General features: G+C 38.4%; 2 protein-coding genes across 2 annotated transcripts; both read left to right on the top strand.

Moving 5' to 3' along the window:
- The first annotated feature begins 6,982 nt into the window (after positions 1-6,982).
- LOC138885738 (uncharacterized) lies at positions 6,983-12,108 on the top strand. The gene is made up of 7 exons (XM_070166716.1): positions 6,983-7,672; positions 7,760-7,871; positions 8,286-8,508; positions 8,602-8,717; positions 9,429-10,678; positions 10,839-10,909; positions 11,385-12,108. Exons 1-7 carry the CDS (start codon positions 6,983-6,985, stop codon positions 12,106-12,108), a joined length of 3,186 nt encoding a protein of 1,061 aa, XP_070022817.1.
- Positions 12,109-15,471: 3,363 nt separating this feature from the next.
- On the top strand, positions 15,472-16,821 carry LOC104231759 (heavy metal-associated isoprenylated plant protein 22-like). The gene is made up of 3 exons (XM_009784810.2): positions 15,472-15,562; positions 15,681-15,756; positions 16,313-16,821. Exons 1-3 carry the CDS (start codon positions 15,491-15,493, stop codon positions 16,591-16,593), a joined length of 429 nt encoding a protein of 142 aa, XP_009783112.1. The 5' UTR covers positions 15,472-15,490; the 3' UTR covers positions 16,594-16,821.
- The last annotated feature ends 6,127 nt before the right edge of the window (positions 16,822-22,948 follow it).

Raw genomic sequence — 22,948 nt, 5'->3', positions numbered from 1 at the left:
TTGTCCAACGGCGCTCTGTGTTTGACAGATATCGAGGGTAGATGTGTCGACATGGCTATCAATTCAGATGCAGTCAAGAGATATTATGCGTAATTTCTTTAATTATGGCAATTTTTGGTTTATTTGTTTGTATTTGGCATTTGATGGATAATGAGATGACGGAGGCAATTCTTTCTTCTATCCAAACACTGTTTAACCCTTGCTTCCCCCTTTGAGCCTTAAGTAATTCTTTCATACCCCTCTTTTGGAATCACTAATGGAAAGGACATGAAAAAAAAAAAAAGAAGAAAAAAGAAGATAAAATCATAAGAAATACAAAATTATGGGAACTACGTTTGACCTGATTCCTCAAAGAGGATACGTAGGCGCCTCACGGCTGGGTCATAGTATGCATCATAGTGAATATAGGATGCATAAGGTACATAGTGTGCGTAAAGCGTGCGTAACGCACATAGCGCAACATAAGTATAAAAAATAAATTCCCCAAGCAAGATACCTGGGGCAGGAATTATGTTTTAAAATTCCAACAAAGGTGTGATTCCGAAAGTTGTAGCACATCACCCATCAAATTATTTTCATTTTTTCATATCCTTTCTTTAACTCCACACCAGAACCAACATTCAACGTCCAAAAGACCTCCCGATCAATGTTCAAAATATGTCGAGTCAGGCAAATAAGACCGAGAATAATACACCAATCCCCAGCAAAGAAGAGGATCGTGAGACTGGGAATGAATTGATAGCCAAAGGAGTCTCCAGAAGAGAGGGTCGTATCTACAACGCCCCGATTCCTCGAAAGAAATAAAATGAGAGAGCCTTATCGGTGAAAACCTTCACAGGCACCGAGAGGCGATGTAAGATGAGGGCTATGAAATGAGAGAGTCTTATTGGTGAAAACCTTCACAGGCACCATAAGGCGCCGGGAGATGAGAGAAAAGAGAGAGTCTCATTAGTAAAAACCCCTCGAAGGGCACTATGAGGCGACAAGACAGATCAACAAAAGCTACAACATTCGAAATGGACACTCCTTTATCAGCCCCAGCAAATCAAACCATCGGGCAAATCGATTGATACAAATAGACTGGGTCAGGGATCGGTGGTGCACGTCATGATCACGGGGACCAGTCATGTCCTCCAGATAAGTTCTTTTAAGTTTCTTCTCCCACCAAAATATTGGTTCAGAAAGATTTTCCCCTTTTTCTATCTTTTATTTCTTTTCCTAAAATGTGTCTTGAAAGGATTTTTCAAAGCTTACTACCAGAAACCGGAGGGGAATTCATCCAATGCAGGATAATACAAACAGTCTTAAAGGCCGATCCCAGGCAATGCAGTGATCGTGCCCGGCAATTTTGGAGGAAGTAAGCTCATAAAGGGAGTGGTTTCGGGAATTAAAAACAGACTCCCACAGCATGTGCTTAAAGAGAAAGCAGAAAAGGGGATTAATTGAAAGCCAATCCCCAGCAGGCTAGAGACCCCCAGCAGGCAATTTTGTCCACTAACCAATTATGGGGACATAGAAGCAAGAAAAGGGGAAGAGAGAAAAATCGTTCGCCGGAAAGGCACCCTCTACCACCACGATTAAAACTAATTAAATTCTTTTGTCTGCTGTAGGAAAACAAAGGATTGATGATGGCAGCGAGAGGCAACGCCGGGGAAGTCACCAAAAATCGGGGCAGAAAATTTTCTACCGATTGTCAAAATTTTCTCGAAAGGACGGGGAAACAATTTCAAATACGTTTACGTTCTAGGTCGCCCACCAGTATAATGCGGGAATACTTTTAAGTTCTAGGTCGCCCACCAGTATAATGCGGGAATACGTTTAAGTTCTAGGTCGCCCACCAGTATAATGCGGGAATACATTTAAGTTCTAGGTCGCCCACCAGTATAATGCGGGAATACTTTTAAGTTCTAGGTCGCCCACCAGTATAATGCGGGAATACATTTTAAGTTCTAGGTCGCCCACCAGTATAATGCGGGAATACATTTAAGTTCTAGGTCGCCCACCAGTATAATGCGGGAATACTTTTAAGTTCTAGGTCGCCCACCAGTATAATGCGGGAATACATTTTAAGTTCTAGGTCGCCCACCAGTATAATGCGGGAATACATTTAAGTTCTAGGTCGCCCACCAGTATAATGCGGGAATACTTTTAAGTTCTAGGTCGCCCACCAGTATAATGCGGGAATACATTTTAAGTTCTAGGTCGCCCACCAGTATAATGCGGGAATACTTTTAAGTTCTAGGTCGCCCACCAGTATAATGCGGGAATACGTTTAAGTTCTAGGTCGCCCACCAGTATAATGCGGGAATACATTTAAGTTCTAGGTCGCCCACCAGTATAATGCGGGAATACATTTAAGTTCTAGGTCGCCCCCAGTATAATGCGGGAATACTTTTGTTTGAGTCATTGAGGTTTTATTTTAGCAGACGCATTTGCTAACAAAAGTTTTGTTTTACCCGTAGGAGATGCACATCCTAGCCTAGTCTTTAGTTTACTCATCATTGCATCAGTAGTATAAATGAGTTACAATTTTGCTAACGACTCACGAATCTTCCTAGTACAAACTGGGTTAGGAAATTTTGTTTGTTTTGTTTGTTTTGATTGTCAGGGACCCGCCTGTAGAACGGAGGTTGTTGCGTGTCAAAGAAAAGAAGAAATCAGGCGTCCACCTGGAGAACAAGGACAAAGAAAAATAGAAGTCAGGCGTCCACCTGGAGAACAAGGACAAAAGAAAGAAGAAATCAGGCATCCACCTGGAGAACAAGGACAAAAGAAATAGAAATCAGGCACCCACCTGGAGAATAAGGGAATACAATTGAAGTATTGAAGTCAAAAGCCCGCTCATATGAGAAAGGAGCACACTCATAATCAATAAAGCAGAGGAATACAACAGGAATCCCCAGCAAGAAGCAATAAAAATCCCCAGCATTCACAAAAGGCTGGTCAGAAAAGAGAAAAACAAAAAGGGAGAAAAACACGAAAGTGGAGAGCAAATGTGGTCTGCTCAAGAACTAGCACCTACAACTAGCAAGTATCAAGGTTCAGATCCAAAGTCTGCGTGAAGCACCATTCAAGACTCAAGACCAAGCTTCAGAAGACTTAAGAGATAGGAATCCTTGTAACTAGTAGCTGATAGGCTTAGTTAGTCTTTTTCAGTTTTCATTTTTGTTGTAATGACAGGATCGCGGACCGGAACCTCGACGGAACGGCACCTCGATCGGCTCTTCACCTCGGTACACTTCACTATCTCTCTCATTTCCGAACTACACGTGGCCTGATTCCTGTATAACCAAGGATATGTAGGCAGCTCAGATACCAGGGCTCGGTCACAATCCCTCCCTTTCCTTAAGTGTAGTCCGTCCAAGCAATGGTCGGGTCAAAAACACGTCTAGTCGTTCTTTGTCGGAAAACTCTTCGTGTTTCCAGTCAAAGAGGGGCAGCTGTAAGCACGTGATTTTTGACCCTCCCCGAGAATTTTCACATTTTTAGCATGAATATGTGAAATTGGGTCTAGTATAGCTATTTTAACTATTTTTACTTTATTTCGTTGCAAAAAGAAAATTTCAAAAAATACATATATAAATTTTAGTTTATGTATTTCTCATAAACTTGAAAAATACAAAAATTGTACTTTATTTTGGTACTTTATATAAAATTCGAAAATTACAAAAAAAATATAATTCTATTAATGATTTGTAGTCATTTTAATTTTGGAAAAATACAAAAAATATTACTTTATATTTTGTCTTTATTAAAAACGAAAATTACAAAAAAATAGTTTTTTATTAATATTCTATAGTCATTTTAACTTTGAAAAATACAAAAAAATATTACTTCATATTTTATCTTAATATTTAAGAAAAACGAAAATTACAAAAATAGTTTCATTAATATTTTGTAGCTATTTTAAATCTTTAAAAAATATTTTAAAAAAAAAGATAGTTTTGTTTAAATACTAGTCTTATTTTTGGTAGTTATTTTGCTTACATAGGACTAGTTAAGCAACGTGTTCCTATTTCTCGGGTCCTGGCAAAAGAATAATATTCGGGTTTAAACTACCCGGTTTTAGGCCTAATTTTCGGACCTAGCCCATAATAAACCGTGTCCAGGACACATGGGGAACCCCACCACGCGTGGGGGACATATGCCTTGAACCCCACCACGCGTGGGGCTCATTTTTTGAGGGCAAAACATTACAAATACACGGACAAAACATGAAAGGAGGGAGGATTTTGGAATTGAAAAACGGACTTTGAAAATTTGGTTTTGGAAGCTACTGTTCCTCTTTCTTCTTCAAACGAAGAAAGAGAAAAACCCTACTAAAAAACTCACTCCCGGACGTCCCCTCCGTCACCATAACTAACGACCTCCATAACCAACGACCTCCATAGCCCTCGACCATTACTATCGCAACCACCCATCGTCAACAACCCACCCCGTCGCAACCCCAGTCCCGCCAACCTCCCAGCTGCCCAAACGACCCCATAACCACCGTCCTCACGAAAACCAGCAGAAAAACCACCCAGGCACCACCCCCATCCCGTCGCCTTTCCGACGTTAAACCACCACCAAACAGACCCCAAAACCATCGTCAACCTCCCCGTGTCCAAACCCAGCACCACGACCCACAGCGACAACCCATCGCCGCAGCCCAACTCCTCATCGCCTTTCCACCGTCCGAACCCCAGCAGCACCCATCGACCACCCGTCAAGCAGCAGCCATCGCTGCTGCGTCGTCCAACCACTCCCCGTCGTCAAACTGTCCGACGACCTCTTTGTTGCAGCTTCACGCAACAGTTGCTGCGTCGAAAAAGTACAGCAGCTGTTGCTGCGTCGCTGCGTTGCTGAGTAGCTCAGCCGTTGCTTCAGTCCGGTGAGGTTGTTTTGTTCGTCGAGGTCCGGCGCGTCGAGTTTGTTCGTTGAAGTCGCTGTAGGGGTTCGGTCTATGGCTCTATGCGTTTCTGTTTATGCAGGTTAGTAAGTCTCGATGTATTGGTTTAAAGAAATTTTACGTTCAATGTTTGAAGTTGCAATATATCAATTGATATGATAATTTTCTGCTTATGTTTTACCGTATGCATTTTAGTTCATTTTTGTGTTGTGTTATTATTGTTTACTTGATGTCATTTGATTTAGTTGTATTAGTAGTCCTAAGACACAGTTTGACGTTGATTCGCTCGTCCCTTCATTGTCTCAGTTTATTTGGACAAGATTAGTATTAGTACCTGTTGTTACTACGCCCGAAATACTCATTCGCTCAACTCCTTTTATTAAAGCTTGACAAGTTATGAGAGTGTATTTGTAAAGAGGCTGTAAGGTTTAGTATGGATAAAGGCGTAAAAATGGCATCCCTTAAAAAAAAAAAAAAAAAAAAAAAATAATAATAATAATAATAATAATAATAATAAAAAATGAGACGAGCCTCGCCAAATAAAAGGGACAAAATTGCGGGGCCCTCACAAAATATATGTCTTAAATACTTAGATTCCGGGACGGGCCATTTAGCAAATTTCACGGCCCTACCCCAAAATAATAATGCGCTAGTTGCTTTAGGCGCGCCTTTAATAATGTTATCTCCTTAAACTCGGGTGCACATTTATGTGACCCAAATCCAAATCTCAACGAAATCGAAATATGTCTCTAATCACGGGTGCATTGATTGTGACGTGGTTTGAGATGCATTTCCATGACGTTGCAAATTCCTTTAAATAAATAGAATGAGACGAGCCTCGACAAACAAAAAATACAAATTGCGGGGCCCTCAGTAAATACTTGTTTAAAATTACTTAGAATTCAGGAGGGTCGTTTAGCGGATTTCACGGCCTCCGCAAAATAATAACGCGATAGTCTCTTTAGGCGCGTGTTTAATAGTTTACTTTCTTAAGCTCGGGTGTGCATTTCATGCTACCCAAATCCGATCCCAAAACATCAAATAAAATGTGTTCCGGATTATGGGTGCATTTCATGTGACGTAGTCCAAAGACGTGTTTTAAATGATGTTCACATTTCTTTTAAAAACAATAATAGTAAAGCGGTTAAAAGATAAATTTGCACATAAGTTCATACTTGTATAAAATCAGATAATCAAGCCGAATATAACAATTGAGCGACCGTGCTAGAACCACGGAACTCGGGAATGCCTAACACCTTCTCCCGGGTTAACAGAATTCCTTATCCGGATTTCTGGTACGCAGACTGTAATATAGAGTCATTCTTTTCCTCGATTCGGGATTAAAATTGGTGACTTGGGACACCCTAAATCTCCCAAGTGGCGACTCTGAAATAATTAAACCAATCCCGTTTCGATTGTCCTTTAATTGGAAAAAACTCCCTTGCGCCCTCCCGGGCGCGGAAAAAGGAGGTGTGACAATAACTGCTAAGTTATTAGATCTAGTCGACTACTAAATTAGCTAGTCAACTAATAAGCAATTAAGTTTAAATATTTACAATTCACCCCCTCTTGTACTTTCAATTGGTATCAGAGCAAGGCTCATATTTCACTTTTTCTTAACAGCTTGTGAGAAAAGATCATGACAAATCAAGTTATCATAGGAGCTCTCTTTCAGGAAGGAACTTCACAAGTTAGACCACCATACTTCAATGGACAACATTTCTCCCATTGGAAAGTGCGAATGGAGATCTTTGCCAAAGCTTATGACGTCAAGGTTGGAGAGTCATCTAAAAGGGAAACTATCCCTTACCAGCTGCCACTCCACCACTTGCTGATCTTGAAGATATAGATTCATATAAAAAAGAGCAAATGAAAGTAGTACAAGTTAATTACAAAGCGAGAAATCTGCTCTATAACTCTATAAGTGGTGAAAAATATGAGAAAATCTCAAGCTGTGACACAGCCAAAGAAATGTGGGACAAGCTTGAGGTCACTTATTAAGGAACCAGCAAAGTAAAGGAAACACATATCAACATGCTGGTCCATGATTACAAACTCTTCTCAATGAAATAAGGAGAATCTATTGAAGAGATGTTTGCGAGGTTTAGCAAAATAATTAGCGATCTAAAGGAATTTGGCAAGCCTTACACCAGTGGTGATCAAGTTAGAAAAATTCTTAGGAGTTTGCCAACCACTTGGCAGACCAAAGTAGTCACACTGGAATCTCAAGATATAAACAAATTATCCTATGATGAACTACGAGGAGAACTCATTCTTTTTGAAAAGACGCATCTCAAGAAGACCAATCAAGAAGAGAAAAAGAAAATAGTTGCATTCAAAACCTCTACTGAAATAGCTGAAAATAAAATTGATGATGGTCCTGAATCATTGCAAGAAGAGATTGCTATGCTATCAAGAAATATGGATGGATTGATGAGAAGATACAGGAACACAAAGAAAGGAAGAATTCCACCAAGACGATCCAGGCAATACAACGAACAGGATAAGAATGATGGAAAGTGCTATGAATGTAGAAGATTTGGGCATATTAAAGCTGAGTGCCCAGAACTGAAGAGGAAGATCTCTAGAAGCTTCAACAAGAACAAATCCTTCGGAAGCTGGAGGGATGAGGATAATTCAGACCACAAAGAGATAGCAAATCTCTTCTTCATGACAATTCTGGAAAACGAAATGAACAAATCCTCAGGATGCTGGACAGACGAAGACATTTCAGATGACGAAAATGAAAACTATTTCATGGAACGAGGTGAAACCAGTGAGGTAAGATCTTATAACTGTGAAAGATGCAATGAATTGCAGGATATTCTTGATTTAACTTTGAAAGAGTCTCAAAAAATGATGAGTTAGCTTAAGAGACTCACTAAGGAAGTTAAAGACTGGAAACTCAAACATGAAGTATGTGAAATCGAAAAGGAAGTACTTCAAGAAGAGTTTGAGGAATTGGAAATGCAACTCAATGGCATGTGCAAGTCCACCAGTCACAGTTCTGTTAGGTCAAACTAGACAACTTACAAGTCAACTGGAAAAGGACCAGTCAGAACCAAGTCGACTAGTACTAACACTAATGAAACACCTAAAAGTAAGTCAGAAGTTATGTGTCATTACTATAATAAAAGTGGGCATAAATATTCATTTTGTCGTTTTCGCAAAACAAACATTTTAGGATAGGTTTGGAAACCAAACAATTCTGAACCTGGTAACACTAACCCTCCAGGACCCAGGCAAGCTTGGGTACCTAAAAGAAAGTAGTCATCTTATTTTGCAGGAACACCACAGAATAAGCCGCAAAGGAAAATGGTATCTAGACAGTGCGTGTTCCAGTCATATGACAGGTGACAAAAACCTGTTCAAAGAAGTTACAAAATTGATGTAGGAAGTTTTAAGTTTGGGGATGATTCAAAAGGTAAAATAATTGATACGGGAACAATTTCCTTCAATAACAATTGTGACATCGCTGAAGTTTATCTTGTCGATGGTCTCAACTACAATCTCTTGAGCATAAGTCAACTGTACGACTCAGGATATGAGGTAAATTTTAAGAAAACAGGATGTGCTATTGAAGATGAATCAGGTAAAATAGTTCTTCCTGGAAAAAGGTATTGAAATGTTTATATCCTTGACAGTTTTAAAAAGATAGATGGTCATATTTGCTTATCCTCTATGTTTGATGATCAATGGTTGTGGAATAGGAAACTTGGTCATGCTAGCATGCGTTTGATAGAAAAATTGTCCAAACATGAGTTAGTTGTTGGTCTACCCAAACTGAATTTTTCTAGAACTCATATTTGTGATGCATGTCAAATGGGTAAGCAGACCAGAAACTCTTTCAAAAACAAAGATATAGTATCTACTTTCAAACCTTTGTAATTACTTCATATGGATTTATTTGGGCCTACTAGAACTGCTAGTATAGGAGGAAAAAGGTATGCTTTTGTTATTGTTGATTATTATTCACGTTTCACTTGGGTAATTTTCTTATCTCATAAGGATGAAGCATTAAGAAATTTTGAAGTTTTCTGCAAAAAGATTGAAAGAGAAAAGGGACATCTGATTTCAACAATTCAGAGTGACCATAGAGGAGAATTTGAAAGTAGAGCATTTGAAGATTTTTGTAATGATCAGGGATACACCCATAATTTCTCTGCACCACGCTCACCATAACAAAATGGGGTTGTAGAAAGAAAGAACAGAACCCTACAAGATATGGCAGGAACCATATTACTAGAACATTCTCTGCCAAACCACTTCTGGGTAGAAGGTGTAAGTACAACATGTCACATTCTCAACCGTTGCCTCATAAGGCCTATTCTGAAGAAGACTCCATATGAATTATGGAAAGGTAAACATACCAATATTAGTTACTTCCATCCCTTAGGAAGTAAATATTTTATCCACAATAACGGTAAGGATAATCTTGGAAAGTTCGACCCAAGAAGTGACGAAGGTATTTTTCTGGGCTACTCATTAAATATTTGATCTTTTGGAGTCTACAATAAATGCACACTATGTGTGAAAGAATCTGTACATGTTATACTCGATGGAAATAATCCCTTGGTCGAGAAAGGAATTACTGCAGGTAATGAAGATCAAGCTCAAGAAACTCTGGAGATAAGCAAATCTCAAGAGTCGACTGATACATTTGCTGCAACAGAGTCAACTGGTGAAGACAACAACAATGTACCAGATCAACCAATCGAGTCAACTACGAATGTAGCTCGTCCAAATAAATGGAGAAGCGGGCCTGAATATCCTAAGAAATTCATTATAGGGGATCCAAATGAAGGAATAAAAACCAGGGGAGCTCTAAAAAAGAAATCAAATATTGCATTGATTTCTCAGATTGAGCCAAAGAAGATAGAGGAAGCACTAAAAGATTCAAGCTGGGTGCAAGCTATGCAGGAAGAGTTAGATCAGTTCAGTAAGAATCAAGTGTGGAATCTGATACCCAAACCTGATAATATGTCTGTAATCAGAACAAAGTGGGTTTTTAGAAATAAATTGAACGAGGATGGAAAGGTCGTAAGAAATAAAGCCAGACTAGTTGCTCAGGGCTACTCACAACAGGAAGGAGTCGACTATGATGAAACTTTCGCCCCAGTAGCTCGTTTGGAATCCATACAAATTCTTCTGGCATACGCATCATTTGAAGGATTCAAGCTATTTCAAATGAATGTTAAAAGTGCCTTTTTGAATGGATTTATCGAAGAAGAAATATATGTGAAACAACCTCCAGGATTTGTAGATTCAAAATTCCTATACCATGTATACAAGCTCACTAAGGCATTGTACGAGCTAAAACAAGCTCCACGTGCTTGGTATGATAGACTGAGTTCCTTTCTTGTTGATCATGGCTTCATAAGAGGTAAAATAGATACTGCCTTGTTCATTAAAAGATCATCGGGAGGTAACCTCATTATTCAAATTTATGTTGATGATATTATATTTGGTAGTCCCTCTCATGTGCAAGGAATTTCAAATCTTATGCAAAGTGAATTCGAAATGAGTATGATGGGTGAGCTAACGTTCTTTCTTGTATTACAAATTCAACAATCTGAAGAAGGAACCTTTATATGTCAGACCAAGTACACAAAAGAGCTGATTCAAAAATTTGGTATGAGCAATGCAAAATCCATTAGCACACCAATAAGCCCTTCTACAAATCTAGACAAAGACGGACATGGTATTCCTGTTGATGAAACTAAATATCGTGGAATGATTGGATCACTACTGTATCTGACAGCAAGTCGACCAGATATTATGTTCAGCGTATGTAAATGTGCTAGGTTTCAGCCAGCTCCCAAGGAATCACATTTGACTGTTGTAAAAAGAATCATTCGATATCTTATTGGGACTGTATCTCATGGACTATGGTACCCTCGCTCTAACTCTTTTAAATTAGAAGGTTTTTTCGATGCTGACCTTGCAGGTGATAAGGATGATAAAAAAGCACAAGTGGTACATGTCAATTACTGGGAAAGGCATTGATATCCTAGAACAGTAAAAAACAAGCATCGGTCGCATTGTCTACTACTGAAGCTAAATACATTGCTATTGGACAATGCTGCACACAACTACTGTGGATGTCTCATCTATTGGGTGACTATGAACTTTCGTTTAAGCCTATACAAATTTTTTGTGACAACTCTAGTGCTATTTGTCTTACAAAAAATCCTGTGCATCATTCTAGAGCAAATCATATAGATATCAAGCATCATTTTATTAGAGATTATGTTCTTAATGGAGACATAGAAATATCTTTTCTTGGAACTGCTGATCAGTTAGCTACTATTTTTACTAAACCTTTATTCGAAGAGAGATTTTGTGGTTTAAGAAAATTACTTGGTATTACGTGGATTACTAATAACCCTTAGGACCTATGTGTACTGTTAATTTTCTTTCGCAATAATTGTCCTTTACCCATGCATTAATTATGCCTCCGTTTTTTCCTCTCTTTTCTCTTCTTTCATATCAGTTCGTCGTTTAAAGTTGGAAAGCCAATCATCATGTCTCTTCAACTGACAACTTTTCCTTTTCTATACTCAACCATCAGAAACCCTCTTCTTAAGGCGGAGAACCCTCTTCAATCACTCTCATCTTTATCTCTTCTCCAAAAGCTCCGATCAAACCCCTTCTCTACAATGGCCAAACATCCTAGAAATCCCTCTGCCTCCACCAGAAAAAGCACCCATTCCAAATCAAAACACCCTTCTATGCCCCCAGAACAAGTAGACCTAGGGTCCGATCACTCTGAGGGTTTCGCCTCTTCTCAAGGAGATTTCTCTGAACATTCTCAATCCCTAGGAGAAAAAGCTTTAGGTAAGCGACCCATGGAAGAACCCCCTGTTTCATCCATCCCAAAGAAATCCAAGGTTGATTTCTCTGTCTCTCTTGAATTTGATCTCAATTTCTGGGATTCCCCAAATAGGGATTTCTTCATTGTTCTGAAAGACAAGCCCATTGCTCATGGAAGGGTTGTCGACCTTGACGACATGGAAGCCCTCAATTGCAAGGTCAAAGACCTTTTCATTCATCAAGGTTGGGTTAATTTCTTCTCTATTCCTCCGCCTAAGGTATATGAACCCCTGGTAAAAATATTTTATGCAAATATTCATTCTAGTAAACCTGATAGGTTGGAATCTTTAGTGTTAGGTAAGCGCATTGTTCTTGACTGGGCCTTATTTGATTCACTCTTTTAGTGTCGTTGTTCTGGTTTTCCTATGCTGTTTAAAAACACTCGGCCTAATGAATTTGAAATTTCCTTTGACCAAGCCAAACAGTGTATTGCTGAGTATCCCTTTGACTCCCTTCCAAACCAGTTAGGTCCTAGTGATGTCAGTTTCGAAACTTCGGTTCTGGCCCACATTGTAGCAACTACTTTGCTTCCTCGTACTGGTTCCTTTTCAACCTTCTCTCAAAGAGACACCTTCTTCGTCTATTGCTTCGTGACCAAACTCAAAATCAAGCTTTCCTCCCGGGTCATCAATTTTAATGATCGAGAGTGCTGATGATCCCACTAGTCGACCCTATGGCATGACAATCACTCACATTCTGGAAGCTCATCAAATTTTTCTCACCAGCTATCCCTTCATCACTGTCTCTAAGTCTTATAATTCTAGAGCCTTTGCTAGTATGGGATATGTGAGTGTAAAAGGCTCCTGGATTAAGAAGCACGATAGTGAAGCGAAGCATGCCCCTGTAGAGCCCAAACCTTCACCCTCTGTCCCTCATCCCAGTCTTGACAGCCCTAATCTTGGTGACAAGCTTCGTTCTATTGACTCTCAACTCTATGAAATCAAAAATCTTCTCACAGCCACTCAGTCTACTGTTGGTGTCATTCATTCCATTTCTAAGGAGATAGGGTCTGATGTATCCAAAATTAGAGTTGATGTTCTCAGAGTTAGGGAAAATGCTGTCAAAGCCTTCAGGGAGATTCATGACAGGTTGGATGGAGTGAGCATCTCAGCCAATGCAAGCTTTGAACAGTTGAAGGAAGCTATTTGCAACACCCTTACTTATTTTCTGCGCCATTAGTGTGGTTGTTTTAAGACAATTTCTTTTGCTCTGCTGGTTTTGAGCTGTGTTTTCAGCCTTTGGATAATTTATATTTTTTGCTATGCTGTTTTTGTGGGCTGTGTTCTCAGCCGTTGGGTGATTCCTATAACTCTCCTGTTTAAATGCTATATATTCTGTTTAGTTCTTCGCTTGTTCCCTCTTTGCTGATGCCAAAAAAGGGGTGGAAAGATTATATGTTATATCTATACAGGTACAGTTTATGGCAGAAGTCGACTCTACCATAGACCAGTTAACTGCATACATTGAGGGGGAGTATCATGGACTAGTCAACTACATACATTGAGGGGGAGTAAAATACAGGGAAGTCAACTGGTATTTATGTTATATATTATTTTGTCATCATAAAAAAGGGGAGATTGTTAGATCCAGTTTTAATGATGCAAATAATATACATATGCAGGAAATCAATTACAAGGAATCAAGAAGATACTACAAGATTTCTAGAGTCAAACTTGATGCCTAAGGAAAGAAATCAATCAGCAAGATTATAATCCAATCAACAAATCTAGATGTCTAAGGAAAGAACTTGCAAATCTGGAAAACTAAGGAAAGAACTCAATCAACAAATCAATCAGTAAAGAGTAAAATCCAGTTGCGATAGAGAGAATCAAGCAAGCCTAAACTTAAGGCATAAATCAAGGCCAGCATCCCGGAAGATCGAAGATCCTGTAAAGGTTGATACACGACTAATTTCGGAAGAACCAATAATCAAGAAGCAAGTCTTCATTTCATACATCTGCTGAAAGAAGGAAATCAAGAAAAAGCAACTGCTAGCTATCTTATTCTTGGAAAGAATCAATCTCTTTCCAAGGATCAAATCTCTTGGGTTGTCAAGCCTCGACCTTCATCAAAGTATTTATACCCGGCCTTAAACTTTCGTTAGATATACTTTGATCGAACCAAAAATCCCTCTCTTTGTTCTACTGCAAACAAACATTGTAGTTCACTAAGATCTGCTGTGTAACAAGTCAGAGAAAAAAGGAGAGTATAACACCGGTGAAGCATTGTATCAAAAAGAAACGAGTGCTAGAGAAACTGTGTTGTCAATTTACTTCAACTGTACTCGGAGAAACACATTTACTAAAGAGAACTCTCTTGCAACCCAAGAGGACTGGACTACGATTTACATTGAATCCGAACTAGTATAAAATCCTGGTGTCTTTAATTCCTACTTTTACTTTCTGCATTTTACTTTCTGTCATTATAACTGCTAAGTTATTATATCTAGTCGATTACTAGATTAGCTAGTCAACTAATAAGCAATTAAGTTTAAATATTTACAATTCACCCCCCCCCTCTTGTACTTTCACAGTTAGCATTTAATGGAGAATATTCTATAACATTAAGTATATGGTCTGTTACAGAGAATATGACATTCAGTGCCTACTGTTACACATTCTTCAATGGCCCTCATAATTGTCATTAAAGAGAGGCTTGATCCTAGGACCTTATTTCTTAGGTGCAACTATAAATAATGAGCTCTAGAACCATTGTAAATGGGATGAATTTTCTGACAAGCTGATACTACACTTTGTTCAAAACCCAATGATATTTTACCTTCTTGTTTGTTCATATTGTTACTACTACCTCCGGAAGTTAGGCTCTCGTCATCAAGATTTCTCGTGTCTTATTTCGATTTCAACGCTAAGTCTTACATTCTTGTCTAATTTATTTATTATTTTAAAATCAAATCGATTCACTTGTCTATAAACCACTTATAAATCAATTGTACAATTTTTCGGTTAAACAATCGTGATGAGAAGCTGCGTGTAATAGCGAACAAAAGAACGTTCATATCCATAAATTTATAAATTATAATCCTTTGCACTCAAGATAATCAACCTACACCAGACACCAATAATTGGGGGCATCGTCTGATAATTGATATTTAAACGAATGAAAAGGCAAAGCCAAACCTGTCGAACGAAAAAAGAAAGCAATCACAAAAGAACTTTACAACAAATTCCCAACTTAACATATACAACTAAATATAAGGAATAACATAAAGAGTCATGACTTGGGGCCTATTTGCACTATTTCTGGACACTTAATTTCTTTAACAAAAAATAGTTAAAGAATTTCACAACCTTTTCTAGACGAGCTTAACGGTCCATCTCCTTTATTAATTAAGTCAAGAAATACACATCATTATAAAGATCAGCTTAAGTTCTGAATACTGGATATGTAAAAAATAATTATACAACTAAGTTACTTAAAATCTAACTACGTGTAACTTCTATTTAAAATCATCCATTGATACTTAAAATATTTCTATTAAATTACAAGATAATATAAATAATGATATACAACGTTATTAAACTTTAATCTCATTATAAATACTAGCAATGGTGTGACAATTGTTCTCATTCTCATGACAGCATCTTCTGCAACCCCCCTCCCTCCCAAAAAAATAATTAAAAAACAAACTTTAATCTCATTATAAATACTAGCAATGGTTGCATGCACATCTTTCCTCCAAAGAAAAGGGAAGCTAGCTAGGAGAAGATGGGTGCTCTTCACTATCTTTCAAACTGTTGTATTGTCACTAGCACAAGAACCAATAGGAAACCCATGCAGGTAAATCCTTTTTTGTAATCTTTTCTTCGCTTTTTTTGTCTTTTCTCTTTTTCCCTCTGGTCATTCTTGGTTTAAGTTTTTGTGCTATTGACAAATTCTAATTTTTTTATGTTGGCAGACAGTAGAGATAAAAGTGAAAATGGACTGTGATGGATGTGAAAGGAAAGTCAAGAATGCCGTTAACAGCATGAAAGGTTCTTTACTCTAAAGTATAAAGCTCTCTTCATGAATATAAGACGTGTTTAACGTTTAAATATCAAGAACGCAATTACCAAAAATAAATATCAAGAACGCATATAAAATCGCTTCTAAAGTTATATGGTCTTCTAAATTCACTGCGGTGAAAGAAAGAAAAAAAGTCAAATTCAAACTGCGGTTGGATGTACGCTATTTTGATTTTATAATTTTAGTTATAATACCGATGCAAAGGTCTAATAAGAGGCTCTTAAAATGGAGTATAATCTAATTGGTCTCAAGTCATATAACGAATATACGTTTTCATTTTTATGCCATTGTCCATAAACATAAAGAATTTGTCCCTTTTCTTTTGCCAAAGGATTTATATAATAAGAGGTTAGTTACTTTTTTTCAAATTACTAATTTAATTTATCATAAACATTTACTTGAATTTATACGTGACGACACGACTAGTGCCTAAAACTTGAACTCTTTGTTAGAAATAAAGACTTTACTGATTCCCAAACTTTATCCTTTGAAATAAAAAGAACTCTGGTGGCATTGGATTTTCAGGTGTGAAAACAGTGGAAGTGAACAGAAAGCAAAACAGGGTGACAGTGAGTGGTTATATAGACCCAAACAAAGTACTGAAGAGTGTAAAAAGCACTGGGAAAATGGCAATATTCTGGCCATATGTCCCTTATGATCTTGTCTCCTATCCATACGTAGCTCAAGCTTATGACAAAAAAGCTCCTCCTGGTTTTGTTAAAAATGTTCGGCAGGCAAATGCAGATGAACATACGATTACTTACCTCTTCAGTGACGACAATCCAAATGCTTGTTCCATTATGTGAAAATTATTGATGTAACTTCTACGTACATGTTATATATATCTCTCGGTTCCACTTTAATTTTCTTCTTCTTTGTCTTTTAGGTTCGGGAAAAAGATATCATTTACTTGTTCTCAATATGAAGATCAAGCTGAATAAAATGTTCCTTGACTCGTTGTTTTGTTAGGACAAAAATGTGTTGGGATTATAATGCATGAATAATACTAATAATACTTGGATATTTAGTATTTATGATTTATTTGGTTAATTAAATTAAAAATGCAATATACGGGGTACGGATAAATGCAATGTTTCGTTAAAAAAATATATTTATTCTCGGAAAACAAGTTTGACTTCCCTAATGGGAGTGTAGGAAAACAAGTCCCATAAGTTGCATGATGATCTCTTCCCACCCACGAACACCCTACTTGGCCCCTCAACCACCTGCCTCCACCCCAGCTTCATCCCACCCCAGCTTCATCCCACCCCTCGGCCCCCACCCCCGCCCACTCCACCCCAAGTACTTTCCCTATCCCTAACCTCCATCCCCAGCCCCTTCCCCACCCTGACTGCATGCCCCTACCATCTCAAAATAAGTTAAAAAAAAATACTTATTTTCTAGAAATATTAAGTAGTAATATTTTTACGGAAAATATTTTCCTCCACACAAAGCACATCCACGATGTATAATCTATGTTTTTTGTTTTATTCCTGATCAATAATCTTGGATAAAATTTGCGTCAATTTTAACCTTGACCTTTTTAATAAACTGGATTTGGCGCAAGAGCAATTTTGTCATTTTATCCAAGTACAGTTAATCCTTCGATTGTTACCCCATAACAAATGTGGTATAAACTAACCTATATTTCAATACAAAAGTTATCGGTAGCACTTGTACTGAACAAAGAAATGCAACCAAACAAAATTATAAAATAATACCTATTCTTATGCTAAACATTTTTTTCATATTTGAATCCTGATAACCAAACGACCTAATACTTATCTGAATCTTAACAATTGCAATGAGGAAGCAGTTCCCCGTAAATTAAAGTGTTCTCAAGCTAAGCATTTAACTTTGGCCAAACCCATATGCGGCCCCTCTAACTTGACGCTAAAATTTATGTGGACACCTCAACTTAGCTATGTTTCATTTAAACACTTCAACTATGTTTTAAGTATTTCACTTAAACATAATTTTGACAACTTTAAACAATGCTAAGTGCCTGAATGCTACTTGCCATTAACATGAAAATTAACACCACTAATAAAGAAACAAGTCAGCAAAAGAAAAAAAACTACAATGAAAGAAGAATCATTTCTTTTTTCTATTTTCTTATTTTCTTTCTCTTTTACAATTTTTTTGCTTAAGCCATTATCAGACATTTTCATGGCCCTACTGCAAAAGTCCATCACTGCTGGCCAGACCCATTTCTCACTTCTCCCCAAGAATGCCATCATCTAAACATGTGGAGTAAAAATTCAGATCTGAATTGAAATTCAAGAACAAAATTGTCCATAGAAACTCCAATAACCACAAACTATATATCTGGGTCAAAATCAACCAACCCACATCTATGAAATTCAAAAACAAATCAAGTGGGAATGAAAACACAACAAGATAACCTCCAAATTCTTCAATTCGAAATTTAAAGCTTCGAACATGAGTGGGTATTTATAGAGCTTTTAAGTTTCAACTTTAATCTTTAATTGATATTATCAGTAATAATATGAAATTTTTAATTTTTCTTAAAGCTTCGAATTTTTGAAGAACCGGGTAACAAGAATTTCAAACTGATGTTACCCAAATTCATCATCGAACAGAGCAACATAAATGGAGGGGCCGCAATTTTCTCTTTTTATGCATTTTATTTTGTAAAAAGCTTCAACACATAAATTATGTCATTATCAAACCAGAGAAATTCCTACAATATTTGGAAGGTTTTCGTCCTATTTTTCTTCAAGACAGTGGAGGAGGAAGGGGAAGAGTGGCAGAGGAGAGAGAGGGGGATGAGAATGGTGGCGGAGGAATTGTAGCAATAGGCCAGAGAAGGTGGTGATGAACTTTTGGGGAGAAGGAATATAAAAAGAAAAGGAAAATATTATATCAGATCCAATCACGCGCCTAAGAGCCGTGAACTACAATCTTTTTGCCATGTCAGTGTTTTGTATTTAAGTGGAACACTTATAACATAGTTGGAGTGTTTAAATGAAACATAGCTAAGTTGAGATGTCCATATAAATTTTGGCGCCAAGTTAGAGGGGCCTTTAACTTTCTTACATCATATAATTAAAAGTGATGTCTTGGTCAGACTAGTGGGAAGGGTTCTAAAGTCTTTAACTTTCTTACATCATATAATTAAAAGTGATGTCTTGGTCAGACTAATGGGAAGGTTTGGCCTTTAACTTTCTTACATCATATAATTAAAAGTGATGTCTTGGTCAGACTAATGGGAAGGGTTCTAAAGTCAGTAAAGTTATTATCTTAGTACTGTTGCCCATTTCCATCAAAGCGGTAGGTGACGAAGGATCATTATTCTGGTATAATATAGAAAAATAATTAGAGGTTCAAATAATTTTCTTCTTTGTTTAAAAGCAGTGGTCAGGAGTAGGATGGAAGTATATATATGAAATCAGAAAAAATTAGACAGATAAATAAATAAAATTATAAGTGATTGTATACGGTCGAGATAGTATGCCTTTGATCTATCGGCTCGAGAGGTCATCCAAAGCCCGAGTTCAGGTAACGTTGAGTTCGAGCCTGAGAGACCAGATCCGAGTCCGAAGAACAAAGCACGACGCATACCGAGGCCGAGTATGCTCGACCCCGAAATAGTACCGTTGTGGACTTATAATAGAATGAGCAAGATTCCTGCCACGTTCCCAAAGTCATGGCGTAAATCCTGAAATTTGATTGTACTATTCCGTATTAGGCGGTTAGGCAGGTGTACCAATAATATTCCTTACTGTAAATAGAAATGTACCTTAGGGATCCCCTATTATATAAAGGGGACCCCAATTATTTGTAACATCATCTAATCATTGACAAAAGAATATACTCTCTACTTTTTGCTCTTAGCTCATCTAAAGTGTCCCTTTTATCTTTATTGTTCTTACTTTATTGTTCTTGGTTCACCTCGAGGTCACTAAGCTCGAAGTTACTACTGCCTGCTAGCTTATCTACTGGTTTGGTCTTGCTTACTTCCCTTCATCTATACCTCATATTACTTGATTATTAATTGGTATTGAATTAAATCACGTTATCTTTAAAACCATAAATAAAATTTAATTGTTACTCGTATTTTTTAGGAAAACAGTTTGGTGTCCATCGTGGGGCTAAAGATAATAGCGATTATTTCATTACTGATTCTCATTACACACGTTATTTTTATACTTTTTCTTGTCAAGATTTTTTTGATTCTCAGGCTGAAACATGTCTAGCCCACAAAACGCACCTGTTCATGACAATGATGGTCTTGTAGAAAACAACAATGTAGGGGTCAGTGTACAAACAATAAACCCAGTGGAAGTGTCTAATATGGAACTAGTTGATGTAAGTTCGCATATTGGTCTAAACGCGGATTTAGGCATAGACCCCGGGGGGAATGTAGCAGGGAAGCCCGATCTGGTGGCCAAGGAGCACAAGGGATAAGAGATGGGGGAATCAGCCTTCAACTAATATTCGAGATGCTGCAAGCTCAGCAGATCGCTATCGCTCAACTTCAAAGTCAGAATAAGACTCCTAGTGTAGCTGAACATGAAAACGCTCAACGCGTTGAACCAGCGCCGGAGAGGTCAAACGAAAATGACTCGGGGACTGAACCCACCATTATGAGGATGCTCGAAGAGGATCAAGTCCGGAGAAAAGAAGATTGAAAACAATGACAAAAAGGTGGAAACTTACAACTCCCGTATTGACCAGATACATGGGGCACCTCCAGTTTTAAAAGGTTTAGATGCCAAAAAGTTTATACAAAAATCATTCCCTTAGAGAGCGGCTCCGATGCCCATACCTAAAAAGTTTTACATGCCTGATATACCCAAGTATAACAGGACAACCGACCCTAACGAGCATATTACCTCATACACTTGCAGGATCAAAGGAAATGGCTTGAACGATGATGAGATCGAATTGGTTTTGTTGAAAAAGTTTGGAGAAACACTATTGAAGGAGCCATGATATAGTAGCATAACTTGCCTCATAACTCTATTGATTCGTTTGCTATGTTAGCAGATGCCTTCGTGAAAGCACACACCGGGGCCATAAAGATGGCCACGAGAAAATCGGACGTCTTCAAGATAAAATAGAGGAACGACGAGATATTGAGGGAGTTCGTGTCTAGGTTCCAGATGGAGCAAATGGAGTTACCACTAGTCTTGGATGACTGCGCAGTACAAGTTTTTATGCAGGGTTTGAATGAAAGGAGCTTAATTGCGTCTCGACAATTAAAGTAGAACTTGACCGAGTATCAAGCTATGACATGGCAGATGTGCACTACCGTTACCAATCAAAAATCAGGGTCGAGGACGACCAGTTAGGAGCCCCCTTGGGTTCAGTTCATCCTAACAGATTCGCAGCCAAACCCCCGAGAGATGCAGACAGGGAATCAAGATCGAACAAGGAATGGTATCAGCCATACGTCGATCGGAGAAATAATGGCTCTGGTTGAAACGCTCCTCGAAATGATTGAAGGAACGATTGAGTTCAAAGCTCTCGGGGACTCATGAGTAAGAGTGGGTTCGATAAGCATACCGACCCCGTAGAGGCACCTCAATTGTCAGAGTATAATTTCAGCATAGATGTATCAGGGATCATGTCAGCTATTGGAAGAATCAAAGACACCCAGTGGCCAGGTCTATACAAACTGATCCTTCTCAAATGAACCCAAACTTGATGTGCAAATATCACAGAACACATGGTCATAAAACAGAAGATTGATGGCAGCTAAGGGAAGAAGTGGCTCGGTTGTTCAACGAAGGTCACCTTCGAGAATTCCTCAGTGATCGAGCCGAAAACCACTTCAGGGAGAGAGATACAAGAAAAAATGAGCAAGAAGAACCACAACACACAATCCACATGATCATTGGCGGAGTCGATATCCCTCAAAAACCTGTATTCAAGCGCACCAAGGTATCAATCACCAGAGAAAAATAGACTCGGAGCTATGTGCTCGATGACGCCTTATAGTTCTATGACGAAGAAGCAAAAGGCATATCTCAGCCACACAATGACACCCTAGTAATTTCTATCCTTTTATATAAAATTAAAGTTAAACGTGTTTTAGTGGATCCAGGTAGCTCAGCAAACATAATCAGATCGAGGGTCGTAGAATAACTCGGCCTACAAGATCAGATTGTACTTGCTTCCTGGCTCCTAAATGGCTTTAATATTGCAAGTGAAACAACAAAGGGTGAGATTATCCTGCTAGTAAACGTAGATGGGGCCATACAAGATACTGAATTCCATGTCATCAAAGGTGACATGATGTATAACGCACTCCTCGGGAGACCATGGATACACAACATGAGGGCAGTGCCTTCAACTCTTCAACAGATGATGAAGTTCCCAACAGACGAAGGAGTGAAAATAGTCTATGGAGAGTAACATTCTGCAAAGAAGATATTTGCAATCGAGGAAGTGGTATCGATACCAGAGCCTTCAACCTCGGAGAAATCGAGCATCGAAGGTAAACAGGCGGCCAAATAGCAATCACCGCCTCCAGCCTCGACGAAATTGGAGCAATAGGTAATCGAAGACGAAGATGAGAATTTCTTTACTCCCCGAACCTTCATCGTTCCCGAAGAGTCCGATGCAACCAAATCGACTGCCGAGGAGCCGGAGCAGGTCATAATGATCGAATACATGCACGAGAGACAGGTATACTTGGGAACGGGGTTGACCCCCGAACTTAGGGAAAAACTCATTCAATTTCTTATTGATAATATGGATTGCTTTTCTTGGTCCCATTTATATATGACAGGAATTCCACCGGAAACCACACATCGGCTAAGCATCGACCCTAAGTTCAAACCAGTGAAGCAAAAAAAGAGGTCCCAGTCCGAGGTGAAACATGCGTTCATAAAGGACGAGGTAACCAAACTTCTTAAAATAGGGTCTATTCGGGAGGTGAAGTACCCATAATGGTTAGCCAATATAGTTGTAGTTCCTAAAAAAAGAAACAAACTTAGAATGTGTGTAGATTATAAGGACTTGAACAAAGCATGTCCGAAAAATTCTTTCCCACTGCCCAACATCGATCGTATGATCGATGCCACGGCCGACCATGAGATCCTAACTTTTTTCGACGCCTACACCGGGTACAATCAAATTCAGATGAACCCGAAGGACCAGGAAAAGACTTTGTTTATCACTAAATTTGGA

This window comes from Nicotiana sylvestris, chromosome 2 (assembly GCF_000393655.2).
Source record: "Nicotiana sylvestris chromosome 2, ASM39365v2, whole genome shotgun sequence".
Classification (NCBI taxonomy): Eukaryota; Viridiplantae; Streptophyta; class Magnoliopsida; order Solanales; family Solanaceae; genus Nicotiana; species Nicotiana sylvestris.
The sequence above is the reverse complement of the archived record's forward strand: the minus strand, read 5'-3'. Positions and strand labels throughout refer to the sequence as shown.

What these genes read in the sequence shown, in the direction of transcription:
- LOC104231759 (XM_009784810.2), top strand. Translation starts at nt 15,491, where the DNA reads ATGGGTGCTCTTCACTATCTTTCAAACTGTTGTATTGTCACTAGCACA. An exon ending in CCAATAGGAAACCCATGCAG is followed by an intron (nt 15,563 to 15,680) that starts GTAAATCCTTTT and finishes TTATGTTGGCAG; the next exon opens with ACAGTAGAGATAAAAGTGAA. An exon ending in TGCCGTTAACAGCATGAAAG is followed by an intron (nt 15,757 to 16,312) that starts GTTCTTTACTCT and finishes TTGGATTTTCAG; the next exon opens with GTGTGAAAACAGTGGAAGTG.
- LOC138885738 (XM_070166716.1), top strand. Translation starts at nt 6,983, where the DNA reads ATGTTTGCGAGGTTTAGCAAAATAATTAGCGATCTAAAGGAATTTGGC. An exon ending in TTGTGATGCATGTCAAATGG is followed by an intron (nt 8,718 to 9,428) that starts GTAAGCAGACCA and finishes TATGTGTGAAAG; the next exon opens with AATCTGTACATGTTATACTC. An exon ending in GACCAGATATTATGTTCAGC is followed by an intron (nt 10,679 to 10,838) that starts GTATGTAAATGT and finishes CTGACCTTGCAG; the next exon opens with GTGATAAGGATGATAAAAAA.